This window comes from Sarcophilus harrisii, chromosome 1, assembly GCF_902635505.1.
Source record: "Sarcophilus harrisii chromosome 1, mSarHar1.11, whole genome shotgun sequence".
Lineage (NCBI taxonomy): Eukaryota > Metazoa > Chordata > Mammalia > Dasyuromorphia > Dasyuridae > Sarcophilus > Sarcophilus harrisii.
Window position 1 is genome coordinate 366,069,773 of NC_045426.1, and position 12,458 is coordinate 366,082,230.

The 12,458-nt window shown below is 33.3% G+C and overlaps 1 protein-coding gene across 7 annotated transcripts in view; it reads left to right on the forward strand.

Moving 5' to 3' along the window:
• PIAS2 (protein inhibitor of activated STAT 2) overlaps positions 1 to 12,458 on the forward strand; it is a 136,886-nt gene that overhangs the window by 119,172 nt on the left and 5,256 nt on the right. For 3 of the 7 annotated variants that reach the window (XM_031945981.1, XM_031945982.1, XM_031945980.1), the window contains exons 12-13: positions 8,065 to 8,198; positions 11,816 to 11,853. In XM_031945981.1, the coding sequence (XP_031801841.1) occupies positions 8,065 to 8,198; positions 11,816 to 11,853 (172 nt within the window). Of the gene's footprint in view, positions 1 to 99; positions 6,524 to 7,873; positions 7,951 to 8,064; positions 8,199 to 8,466; positions 8,514 to 11,815; positions 11,854 to 12,458 lie in introns of those variants that run through there. The other 4 variants (XM_031945983.1, XR_004230861.1, XM_031945984.1 and 1 more) reach the window with 4 other exon arrangements.

The window sequence follows — 12,458 nt, forward strand, 5'->3', positions numbered from 1 at the left end:
TACTTTTCCATAACTCTTCCAAGTGAACTTGACTTTTATAAAGCACCCCTGTGGACTACAGTTCATAATTTGATTTTTGGTATCTTTTGTTTCCTGAAGGATATTTTAATGTGCCTTTGTCTAGGTGCAGTGTGTTCAAAGCAGTTTTGCTGCACATGCTGCGAAGTTATTCTTGAGGAAGAAGATGTTGTGAACCCACTAAGAGAACCTCATGTCAAGGGAAGTGGGATTGGTGGGGGGGACTTTTTTTATGCCAGTCTGTAATACGTTGCATCTTCTTTCCTTTAACTAATTTGACAGCTGAAAAAAAAAATTTTTTTTTTAAACATCCATTTTCTCACAAAGGTAAATTAAGGAAAGCTTCTTGATCAAGAGAACTTTATGATTCTTTTCACCATTTTTGATCATAACGCCTCCATACTTTAGTAGAAGGTCTGATCAAGAACTGATCAAGATCAGTTGTTGTGCCACCAAAATATATTATCTATTGTATAACCCATCTGGTAATGATCTTTTATAAATTTTGCCAGTTTGGTTCTTGGATGATAGTCATGTAGTGTACTTCTGGACCTATTTTCAAAGGCTTTTCTAACTTGCTTTTTATACTGAGATATCTTTTGAAAATTCAGAAATATCCTCTATTCTACCATGGGTCATTAAAATAAGAAGTACAGAGTAGAGAAGAATATAAATAACATTAATTTCCTTTATTGCATGCCTGATAAAAACCCATTGAATTCATCCTCTGCAAATTAAGTTTTCTATGACAATATTCACCAAGAAACTTTCTTCAGTGATTGAACTTGTTTCATTTATTAAAGCAAGTCCCAGAATTCTTTACAGTACTTTAGAAAACAGACTTAAAAAACTTGGTCTGTGTTGGTGTCTTGGTGTTTAATTTCTTGAGATCATTTTTGCATTATGCTTTTTAATCAGCCAGAATTTTTGAATTGCCTTCTATGCTATTAAAATACCTGGAAGTTTGATTGTCAAAATCTTTACATCACATAAGTAGGATCACATTTGGTTTGTCTAGCAAAAACTCCTCAAAAAAGGACTTTTAAAAAATTCTGTGTGAATATTTTTTTTTTTTTTGAGAAAGACAATTGATAATTCACGAATTTTGAGCAAAACTGAAAAAGAATATAGTAATCGGTTTTTGATAGTTTTTGCCATGATTTTTCCTTTTTTAAATTTTTGTTGTGTTGTGTTTTATATGAAAGCGGTAGATTAATGATGCAATTTGGGAAGATGAATGGAAATATAGGGAAGAAAGAAATTAAGAAATTATTGTCTTTGAGCTGAAAAATACATTAAAAAGCTTTCTCCCCTCCCCCAGCACATTGTCCCTTGCTTAGAATATAGATTGTTGGAATATCTGATAATAGGTAGAATTACCAATTACTTAAGAATGTCATGTAATGTCATGCTCGGAGAAAGACAACTTGTTCTATATCTGGAAAAAATCATGTCTGACTTGCCTATTAAACTATCTAATCATGAGTAAGAAAGAACAATTTAATGCAATATATTTAGATCTTTAAAAAGTTTCTGACAAATTTTCTTGCCAAAGGCAAGTTAAAAAAAAAAGCTTATTAGTTGTGGAATTATGACAATGGTCACTGTTGTGTCACTGTCTTAAAATCATAATAAAATATATAGGATAGATTACACTTTGAAGTGGAAAAAAGTAAGCGAGGAATAAGTATTGGTCAGGAAGCGGAAATACAGCATGAAATCTTCCACATTTGTTTAACCTATTTTGGCATTTCATTATCTTTTAGAGAAAATGACATAGCTTTTAATACCAGCAAAGTAATGCAGTTGAAAAAAATATATATGAAACTACATATATCTAATGAAGAACTGCAGGTATTGATCATGATTCAGGAAAGGGGCTTAGATTTCTTTGTAGACTTCTCTCTTTTTGACAATCAACCTGATGTGCCTGTGTGACCAACAAGACCAGTAAAGTGCCAAATGTTGTCAGAATTCCTTGTCTCAGAGCTATGGTATTGTGCTATTATTTCCAGAATAACAATCATATTAGCCTATAATTATTTAAGGTTTATAAAACACTTTCTCCATAAAATCCCTCTGCAGTAGCTAGTTCTCTGGTCACTTCTTTCAGGGAAAGCAATTAAGCTACAGGAAAACCAGACAAGGCAAGTAGTAAAATGAACAGAGGTAGGGCTTGAAATATATGAGCAAACTATAAAGAGTAGGTCTCCTCAATCTGGAGTATAGCAGCATTCAATAAGTTTTTCAAGTGAATGAATAAACAAAGGCCAAAAAATTAGACACATTCTTTAGGTAGTAGGTGAACATAGATTTAGCAAATCCCTTAAATGAGAAATCATGAGTATCCCCTTAACGTTTCAAAGAGGTAAATTTGGGACAAATAAGATAGTACTTTTTATATATTAGATAGTAAATTTGTAGTCTTTGTTTTCTTGAGAAGGTAGCTAGTTGGGTTGAAAAAAAAAAAAGTCTTATATAGGATGAATAAATCATTACTATGCCTATTAAAGATATCTTTGTTTTTAACCTTTACGGTTGATATAGAATCTTACAGTTGTCCTCTGATGTCCTCTGGTTTAATACCTTCCCTTCCTATTGTAGCTCTTTAGGTTTCATTGACAATTTTGTTGACCACATCAGTTTACTCAGTGAGCTTAGTCTGATTTATGTTCATAAATGTCACATTTCTCCCATCTGAACTTTTGTATGAGTTCATTTTTTTTTTTTTTTTTTTTTTTTTTTTTGGGAACCTAGAATCAGAGTTAGGTTAAGAAGGAACCTTAGAATTCATCTACTCCAGCTTCTTAATTTTATGGACATGGAATCACCTTTAATATTAAATTTGACTCATTGCCCTATACGGCAGTTTTTTGTTTTTGTTTCCAGTTCCGTCATCTATCATGTTATTTCTTCATCCCAGTTTTATTTCACCTATGGTTGGTAGGCTTTCATTCAAGTCTTTAATAAAAACAATGAACCTGCTCAAAGCAAAGTTTTGACATTCTTCTAGAGGCCTCTTTCAATTTTTAAGCACCTTTTTAAGTATCTGCAAAGTACTGTGTTAGGCTCTGGAGAACAGAAACAAACAAAAAAGGTCCTTGTCTTCAGGTAACTTATTTCTCTCCACCTTTACTTAAAGATATGAAAGACTCTTATATGCCTTATTGAAATCTAAATAATGCACTGAGTACATCATTACACTGATGTCTACAATATTTTCAAATATAGTAATCCTCTCAAAAATCCTGAGTTGAGTTTACTTGATAAATCCATTCTGACCTATGGTGACCTTTGCTAAATAATTATATGCTTTTCATAATATGTCAAAGACATTTACTATGAATCAAGCTTCTTGATAAGCTTACTTTTTTGTCTCCATCTTGAAAGTTAGGATGGTATACCTATCTCTTAATCTACTTGAAGAAATCAAGAAAATAATTAATCAAACCTCACAGATTCCTTGGTGTTCTCTGAGGGACAAAGTACAAAGGTGGGCTCAGCCATGAATGTGACCCCCCTCTATGACTGTTATTTCAATAATTTAATTTTGCTATTTGGTGAGAAAAGAATTTCTTGTTTCTTTCCTTAGTGAAATAAATATTGTGGTAGAATTCAATAGAAACAGTAAGAATACCTTTTTCAGGCTGTAAGTAGAAAAAATTGGCATGTGGCATTTGTGTGAATAAGTATGCTATTTCTTGAAGGATGTGAGGCCTATTTTCTAGCAGAGACTACAGCTAGGAAAAATTCTAGTTTTAAAATGGAGCTGTCTAAGAAAACCATTTATTTGATGTGAGTAGATGAATAAAGGCCACTTTATCAAAAGCAAATCTGTGTTTAAAAAAAAAAATTCTATAACAGTACCCCTAGAGGACATGTGTTCTAGTGACACAAAAGCTTCCAGAAAGTTTTGTGAGGTAGAGATATCAAGCTTAAATAGAATCGGATTTGGGAAGTTGCTATTGGCATCGGGAGTAGTAATTTTTCTCTAAAGACAGACTAAACATCTTATATTGGTTATTTTGCCTCTTTTATTCTTGATTTAGCCCTGATAATGTTTTTATAGTTCTCATTTGTGTTGGAATTTTGCAGGGAAGCTATAGGATTGAAAATAATTATTTTAAAGATTAAACCTGCATGGAAGAATGGATTTGCTCAAAGTTAGAGCTTTTCTTACTTAGCCACATAAAAGCACCTGAGTTGAGGAAAGACATTCCACAACTTGAAAGTTTTGAGGGAATTATAAAACATTTATGTCCTGGGCCAAAACAAGTCCCCACTTCCACCCTTGGTTTCAGCTTAAATTTTGAAGTAGGACTAATTAAGAATAATGGAAATGAACAGAACTGAGTTGCTTAGAAAGAATAAAATGAACATATCTGAACATTTCAGTTTTGAGGACAACATATTGAAGGAGGAGAGTGGAAAAAGCCAAGAATTGAAAATTAAATGAAAGATCTGTACAGCTTAGGTGGCAATTTGTTTGATTTTCTCTGAAACCCCCAAGACTAAATTTAGAATGAGTACACTATGGATTAGCCTTTGAATGCTTTGAATTCAGTGAAGAGTTAGTTCTCCTGAACTTCATCCTTAGCTTTAGTTTTCGAGTCTTCTGCACTCTACCTTTTACCCCTTCCTCTTTGTTCACTTCTTCTTTCTCTCTGTCTCCCCCCACCCCTTTTTTTCCCCTTTCTTTATTCTTCCCCTCTCCTCTATTTCTACTTTCTCAAAGGGCCTTTATGAAAAGTCCCAATGGGTATCTTTATTTTTGATATTTTCCACCCTCATACAAACTACTGAACTATAGTTTTTATTTTCCTAGTGCTAGAAATTGTCACCAGCCTCATGAAGTAAAAGTACTTTGGGGCAAATACCAGGATAACCATTTCCACTAAAAAGAATATCTTATCACCTAATGAACAGAAATATAGCCTGATCTTTTTCCCATGAAAGTACAGCACCCTCTAGTGGTGGTCTTTTGGCAACCTTCTTGGCATTGTCAGAAGTCAAGTGTAAAGATTTATAGAAATGCAGGCATCAAAAGGGATTTTTAAAGGCCATGTAAAGTTTCTCATATAGGGAATAAGACTTTTATCTACAACATTGCTTCTGCTGAAGATTTCCAGTAATGGAAAACCTCATGAGGCAGCTCAGTCTCTCATCTCACAACATATAAGGCATTGATAATTAGTGTTTAATAGCAAACTGGCAAACAATTTTTGATTGTTTTTTTGAGAGAAACAATACAATTTAAATGTGAAAATTTACATCAGGTTAATCCATCATGGAACATTGAAGTTATATACTTTCCTTGGTTTCATAAGTGTGTTGTATAACTTGATAAGAGTTCTTATAAAAATTCTGATGTAAATAAAAGGTCTTGTCATTCTGATATTAGTAGCTTTGCCACCTCATTCTGGCCATAGACTATGCGTACTTTAGAAAATATGGAAGGTGTATTATTAGAGCTGGAGAAGACATTAGGGATCATCTAGTTCCACCCTACTTACCACTTGACAGATGGTAAGATTGAGGCCAAAGAGTATAAAGTGATTTGTCCTCTGGGGCACAGAAAAGTTGAAGCAAACATGCCCTAAGAATTGGGCCTTTTTGAATTGCATTCCACTACTTTTCTGTCAGTGTCACATTGCTACCTCATTATCAGTTGAAAAGGCTAATATCAAGCAAGTGTTGTATTTTTAAATGCAAGGCTTAAATTCAATTAACTTGTGCCCCAGAACTGAGACAAGTGTTTTCACACATACCAATTCATTCTGCATTTTGGTAGTGTAGCCAGAACCCCAGATAATATTTAACTTTGAAACATTTGTTGGATATGATATGTGTCCTCAGAACACAGCAAGTCTTCACTGTAATCCATAGGAGAGATCATCCAGGTAAGGGAAGAGACATTAAGATAGACAAACTATTATTATACTAATTATTAATACCCAGAGATTTTTGTTTAAAAAGTTCTACTTAATGGAGTATCCCAGTTTGATTATTGGGAAAGGCCTTGTTTTAAAGGTCACAATTCCTTAAGCTTTCTCTTGAATTTCAACTTATATCCCAAAATTGACATCTATATGATTCAAAGAAGAAAAAGAGCTTTAAATTATGTATTTAAAATAGCTCCATATTTATATTCTTAGCCCATTCCTTTTTTCTGCTTTATTCAATATGATTTCATCATACTGCATGCTTTTCAGCAAATCATCAAGTGGCTTCCAAAGTCCATGAAATTTTTTCATTCCTAACTAAATAAGGTTATACTTTAGAAAGCAGCATTTCCTCCCTTTCCCTAAAAAATTGCTTGTTGCCACTAGTATATTGCTCTTACCATCAGTAAATTCTACTGTGTATGATCTCCAAATGGTTTAAACCCAGTAGAATTTAAGTTCTTTGGTTTTTCTTTCATCTTTGTGTCCCCAGTGCCTACCACAATGCCTTGTATGTAATAGGTAATTTTAATAGAAACTAGTTGAATAAAGTAATCTAAATATCTGATCTGTCACTCTTTTCAAACAGGGTCGTGACATTATTTATTTCAGCTGCCAACACAATGTACTTCTTTAAATTTTAAAATGGATACTACACTGGTTGTAACTTTGTTGCCAAGATATGACCTCTTAGAGTAGTAAAACTTTGCAAACTTTTTTCTTTCCAGGTTCAAAATAAAAATGCGGAGTCTATGAAAAGTTCATAATATTATCAGTAACATATGTTAAGTCAGTTTTATATATCTGGTTGCTTTTTAAGATTCTTGGAGTGCAAATTTATTAAGTAATTTAATTCATTATTAAATATTTTAAACAGTAGTCAAAGAGCAGTGGGACACTATGGAAGGAACTCTGGATAAGACACTTGGTCTGTCTTCAGCTTTGTGACTTTGGTCAAAACATTTTGCTGCTCAGGAGTTTAGAATCTTCTTTTTTTTTTTTTTTTTTTTTTTTAAGAAAATTAGGGGTTTTGTCTAGATGATCTTATTCTAGCATTTGTCTAGATTAACTTATTCTAGGATTCAGTGATTCTCATAGCATTTGGCTGACAGCATTTTGTATTCCTTTGATGTTTTTAGCTTCTCTAGCAGTGTTAATTGTTGGAAAGATGGCTGCTTTGTGTTCAAAAAAGCAATTGTGAAGCTTTTGAATGTATTCAAAATACATTTCTTGTGAACTTCCAGTGAATTGTCATGACTTAAATGAAAATACATTTAATTTAGACAACAAAAGAAAAATAGTTATCAAGAATTTAGAGGAATGAAAGAAAATCTTGTTAAACCTGAGTGTTTTGAACTGTGGCTCATACTGAAATGACAGTAAGTAATTCTTTATCTGTTTGTGATATGTATTTTTGATAGCCAAAACAGTTCATTTGAAGAATGCAGATCTTCCAGAAGATTAAGTGGCACGTGGGTGTCTTGGACCAGGTTTATCAAACATTAGGAGGACACTAACATTGCTGTGGTTGTCATGTTTAGCATTTGTTTGTCATGGCATTCCCCATATGGATTTAGGCTTAGGAACGCTTCAGTATGGCAGGATTAGCACTATTTAAATACTTCAGTCAGAATTGAGAAAATCGTCTGACTGTGCTATTCAAAGAAGGCCGACAGTATGGTCCACATAGTCTGTGATGCTAGGCTTGGGTTAATTCAACCTTAAAAGCCCCTTCTCTTCTAAATTAGTTAGTTCTAAATTTCCTTCTACACACACATATGTCAGTAAAGTATTTGTCTAATATGTGTGTGTGTATGTATATGCATTTCTGTGTTTTATGTTATGGGATGAAAATACTATAATGACTCCAGCACTGTACTTTGTTTTAATGCCAACTTGCTCTTATGTCACAGCTGCTGTTGAGAAACAAGATACATTCATGTTATAATGAAGACTTATGAAAGATGAGATTAGAATGCAGTACAATGTTGTGAGTAGCCACTATATAGTTGTGTTGCAACTGAGAATGACCCAGTGGTACAGCTCTTCTCTCCTGTAAACTAACAGCCAGATTGCTTGTAATTTTTCATACTGTTTAAAACAGGGTTCTCATGTACCAGCCATCTACTGTCAGGGTGCCCAATGTGACTGCGGATGCTGCTATTCCACCTTCATTAACAGATTACTCAGTGCCATTCCACCACACGCCAATATCAAGTATTTCCTCAGATTTACCAGGTGTGTATTTTATAACATTTTCTTTTACTTAAAAATGTGTATTTTAAAGCAAACTTACTTTTAGAATAACCATCATATTTTCTTTGAAATTTTTGTCTCATATATCATCAATGGATCTCTGGTCTAGCTATTAAGTGGGGCCGTTAGCTTATTAGTTGTGTGTCAATGGATCTCTGGTCTAGCTATTAAGTGGGGCCGTTAGCTTATTAGTTGTGTGACCTTGGGCAAATAATTTAACCTCCATTCCATTTCCTGTATTATAAAACAGGTCTAAAAAATCACCACCCTCTCAAAGTTATTGCAAGGAATTAAAAGGTAATTTTTGGAAAATATTTAGCATGAGACCTGGCACATAGTAAGTACTTAGTAAATGCTCCTTCCCTTCTTTCCCTAAATGATATCCTACTAATAATCTTATATGAAATACATTAAGATTTATAGATGACATCTATGAGCCATTTTAACAAGTTGTATTCTGATCTCTTGGAGGGAGGCAAGTGAAAAAGTGGGAATTCAAATGAACTGAGTTCAGTCTCAAGTCTTGTCACCTTATACAAATCACTCTATCTCATCTAGAATGCAGTTAATTACATTCCATTTATCTTGTCTAGTTTACAGGATTGGTACAAAGATTAAATGATGTATTAGATGTTAAATGTTACATCCATATAAGCTACTATCATTGTCTTTCCAGAACTTTCAGAACAGAAATATTACTTCCTGATTGAGCATACATATGTGTTATGTACACATACATATGTATGTAACACATACATATAAGAGAGAGAGTGAGACTGACTTTTATTTATATATACATATATATGTATGTATACATACATACGTATGTAACACATACATATAAGAGAGAGACTGAGAGTGACTTTTATTTATATATACATATATATGTATGTATGTAGATTGTGTCATTATAGTTTTTGTTCATTATAAAGACTTCACAAGTGTGGTTTTATTCTCCCCTCCAGCTTTACCCTGTTCAGCTTTTTCTTAAAAGAGGTAGGATGTACCAGCTGGCTCCACAGTCAAAATGCTTGACATTTAAGTATGTCTTTTTCTGTGAATGTCAACTATAACATTTAGAAATATAACTAAGGCTGCTTAAATTGTCTGGGTAATAAGATTTCCCAGGTGAAATCCCCATTTTCAAGTGAATGCTGCCCTTCTCAAATTTCTTTGCAATCTCTTAAAAGTACACAGACATACAATTGTCAAATAATACATTTTTTTCCTTCAAATTTTACATAAATTACTACTTTGTCTTATTTCTAGGATTCATTTGATGAGTTACAATCCTTGTTCTCTTTCTTTCCTCTTTCATTTATTTGAAAGAACATGAAAATAATGTGGTTTTAGCATTTTTGTGTTTTTTCTAATGAGGTTTTTGGTGGTACAGCTGGGCCTAGATTGAGGAAGATCTGAGTTTAAATCCAACCTCAGATATTTACTATCTGGGTGACTGGGCAAATCACTTATCCCTGTTTGCCTCAGTTCCCTCATCTGTAAAATGTGCTGGAGAAGGAAATGGCAAATCATTCCACAGTCTTTACCAAGAAAACCCCAATTGGGGTCAGACATAACTGAAATGATTGAACAACAACAACATTGAGATCTTGATTGTGTCATCATGGTTTTATCAAAGGATTTATTCAATTTTTGATGCTCTAGCCCAGTATGATCTGGACACTTAATAAGTTCCACCGGTCATGTTGAGCTCATTAACATTCAAATCATAATGTATAGGCAGAAGTATTAAGTTGAGAATTGGGGGATCTAGCTTTTTAGATTTAAGACTAACACTGCTAACAAGTCATAGGAATTTGGGTGAATCACTTTCATCTTCTGAGGCTTTTGGTTTTCTGAAAGGCTTGGACTAAGTGATCTCAGAGGTCTTTTTCAGGACTTTCAGAAAATGGTAACCCAGAAGGTTGTCATTTAAACCTGTTGGAGTTATATGCATAGCAGATAATTAGACTATAGCTTTTAAAGTTCCATCAGCTTTGAATCTCACTTATTTTATATATTATATATATATAATATATATATTATATATATATATATATTTACTAATATTATTTTACTAATAAAATATTATATAAATGCTCCTTTCATGGAAAAACACTCTGACTTGGAAGTGGGGAGCAAGTATCTTTTTTTTTTTTTTTTTAAACAAGTTTTTAAGACTAGCTACTTTATTCTTAGACCTGGCCCATTCTAACCACTTGGTTCTCAGAGAACTCAATTTGAAATCACTGCTCTGCATCACGGAATCCCACAAATGAGCTGGGAAGAATGAATTTGTTTCTTTCACTAGTTTAAAAAAAAAAATCATTATAAGTCACTTGCAATAGAATCACCTGAGAGCTACAATTCTTTTTTTTTTTTTTTTTTTTTTAAACAGTGAAATGTCAGTGCCATGGGTGTGAATTAAATATGCAGACTTGGGAGCAAGTATCTAAGAAATAGAAGCCACAGTGTTTAAAACACACATATGCATGCGCATACACACACACAATATGCTAGTAATATTCATAACCTAAAGATGTTGAACTAATAAAATGTAAAAGTGACATCAGATTACTTGCCATCTAGGGGAGGAGGCACATGGGGGGAAAGGAGGGGGAAATTTGAAACAAACATTTTTGCAAGGATCAATGTTGAAAAATTATCCATGCATATGTTTGAAAATAAAAAACTTTAATTTAAAAAAATGTAAAGGGTGAAGTGCTTTTTCTTTATGCCTCTTGTCAGCCCTTCATATCTTTAGGTCCTAAGTGACAGTAAGCCAAATCTTACGTAACCAAGTTAAGCTGCCCAAATAGTGCTACTCCAAAAGTTAATAGCCATTCTCAGCTCAAGGGCAGTAGAAGGCTGTTTCAGATTGCCTGTACCATTAATAATCCATATCTCTAAGCACCTAGCTGAATGAACACGTCTGATGCGCTCTATTTTCAATTCTTGTTTTAATTCTTTAGTGTTATCATGTGTCTTTCATTCATTGCTTAATTTTCTCCAGATTTAGTAGCTTTAGGCTTGTCCTAATATAAATGCATTGTGTAAATAACTGATCCATTTATCTAATGCTCGGCACAAGATGTGATTAAAAATTAAGAATTTTTTTTTTCAAGTTTTCTTTAAAACTGGGTAGGCAGTAATGTCCCACTTAGGTGGGAAACTAGTACATGTTCATGTCTGTCTGTAAAGTAGTACATAGAATAACATGCTAGTTCTAGTAGGTTAAGTATTAATCCATTTTACTTAGTTGTTGTTTGGTTATGTCCAACTCTTCTCAATTTTGTGCATCATACTGTCCATGAAGTTTTCTTGGCAGAGATCCTGGAATGGTTTGCCATTTCTTTCTCCAGTGGATTAAGACAGAGTTAACTGACTTGGTCAAGGTCACACAGCTAGTAAGTGCCTGAGGCCAGATTCAAATTCAGGTATTCCTCATTCCAGACCCAGTGTTCTTTTCATTGAACCATCTAGCAGCCTTCTAGTTTCGCTTAATATTAAATAGCTAATAAAAACAAGATTGTTTTTGGAATTAATTCTTGTCTTCCTAAATAGAAAAGATAACTGCTAACATTTTATTTTCATTTTAGGTTTGGATTTTCTTTCCTTAATTCCAGTTGATCCACAGGTATGTTACTTCCATTTAGCAATTAATTAATTTGCATTTCATTTGGTTATGATGCTCTAAATTAAGTGACCAAATTTGTTATTTTGACAAGTAGTATAATATTAGAACTGGTGGTAGCTCACTAATTCACACTAATTGAGGTAATTTAACCAGCAGAACCTGTTGTATAATTTTTAACATTATATCCTTAGCGTAAAAGTGTATATATGTTTCCTGAGAATGAAGGAGTCAGGAATGTGAGGGAATAGTCCAGGGATATGTTATATGGCCAAGCAAAACTGACCCAGGATTAGAAAAATACCTTGTAGTACACAGAGAATTGAAAGGCTTGAACAATCAGTTTTGTTCAGTCATGTTTATAAAGCTGACATATAAATTAATGTATCTGTGATTATAATAGGCAAAACTTTCATTTTATTTACACATACATATGTATATCATTGTTCTATTTAAGACAGTAAGTAATCTCTCTACTAGAGTGTCAGGATCCAGGCTTAGTAATAGCCATGTATGCCAAAATCACTTGTGTTTTGGCAGAAAAGAAAGGAAGGAAGAAAAGGGGAAAAGATAGGAAGGGGAAGAGGGGAGAGAAAAAATTGTTCAAG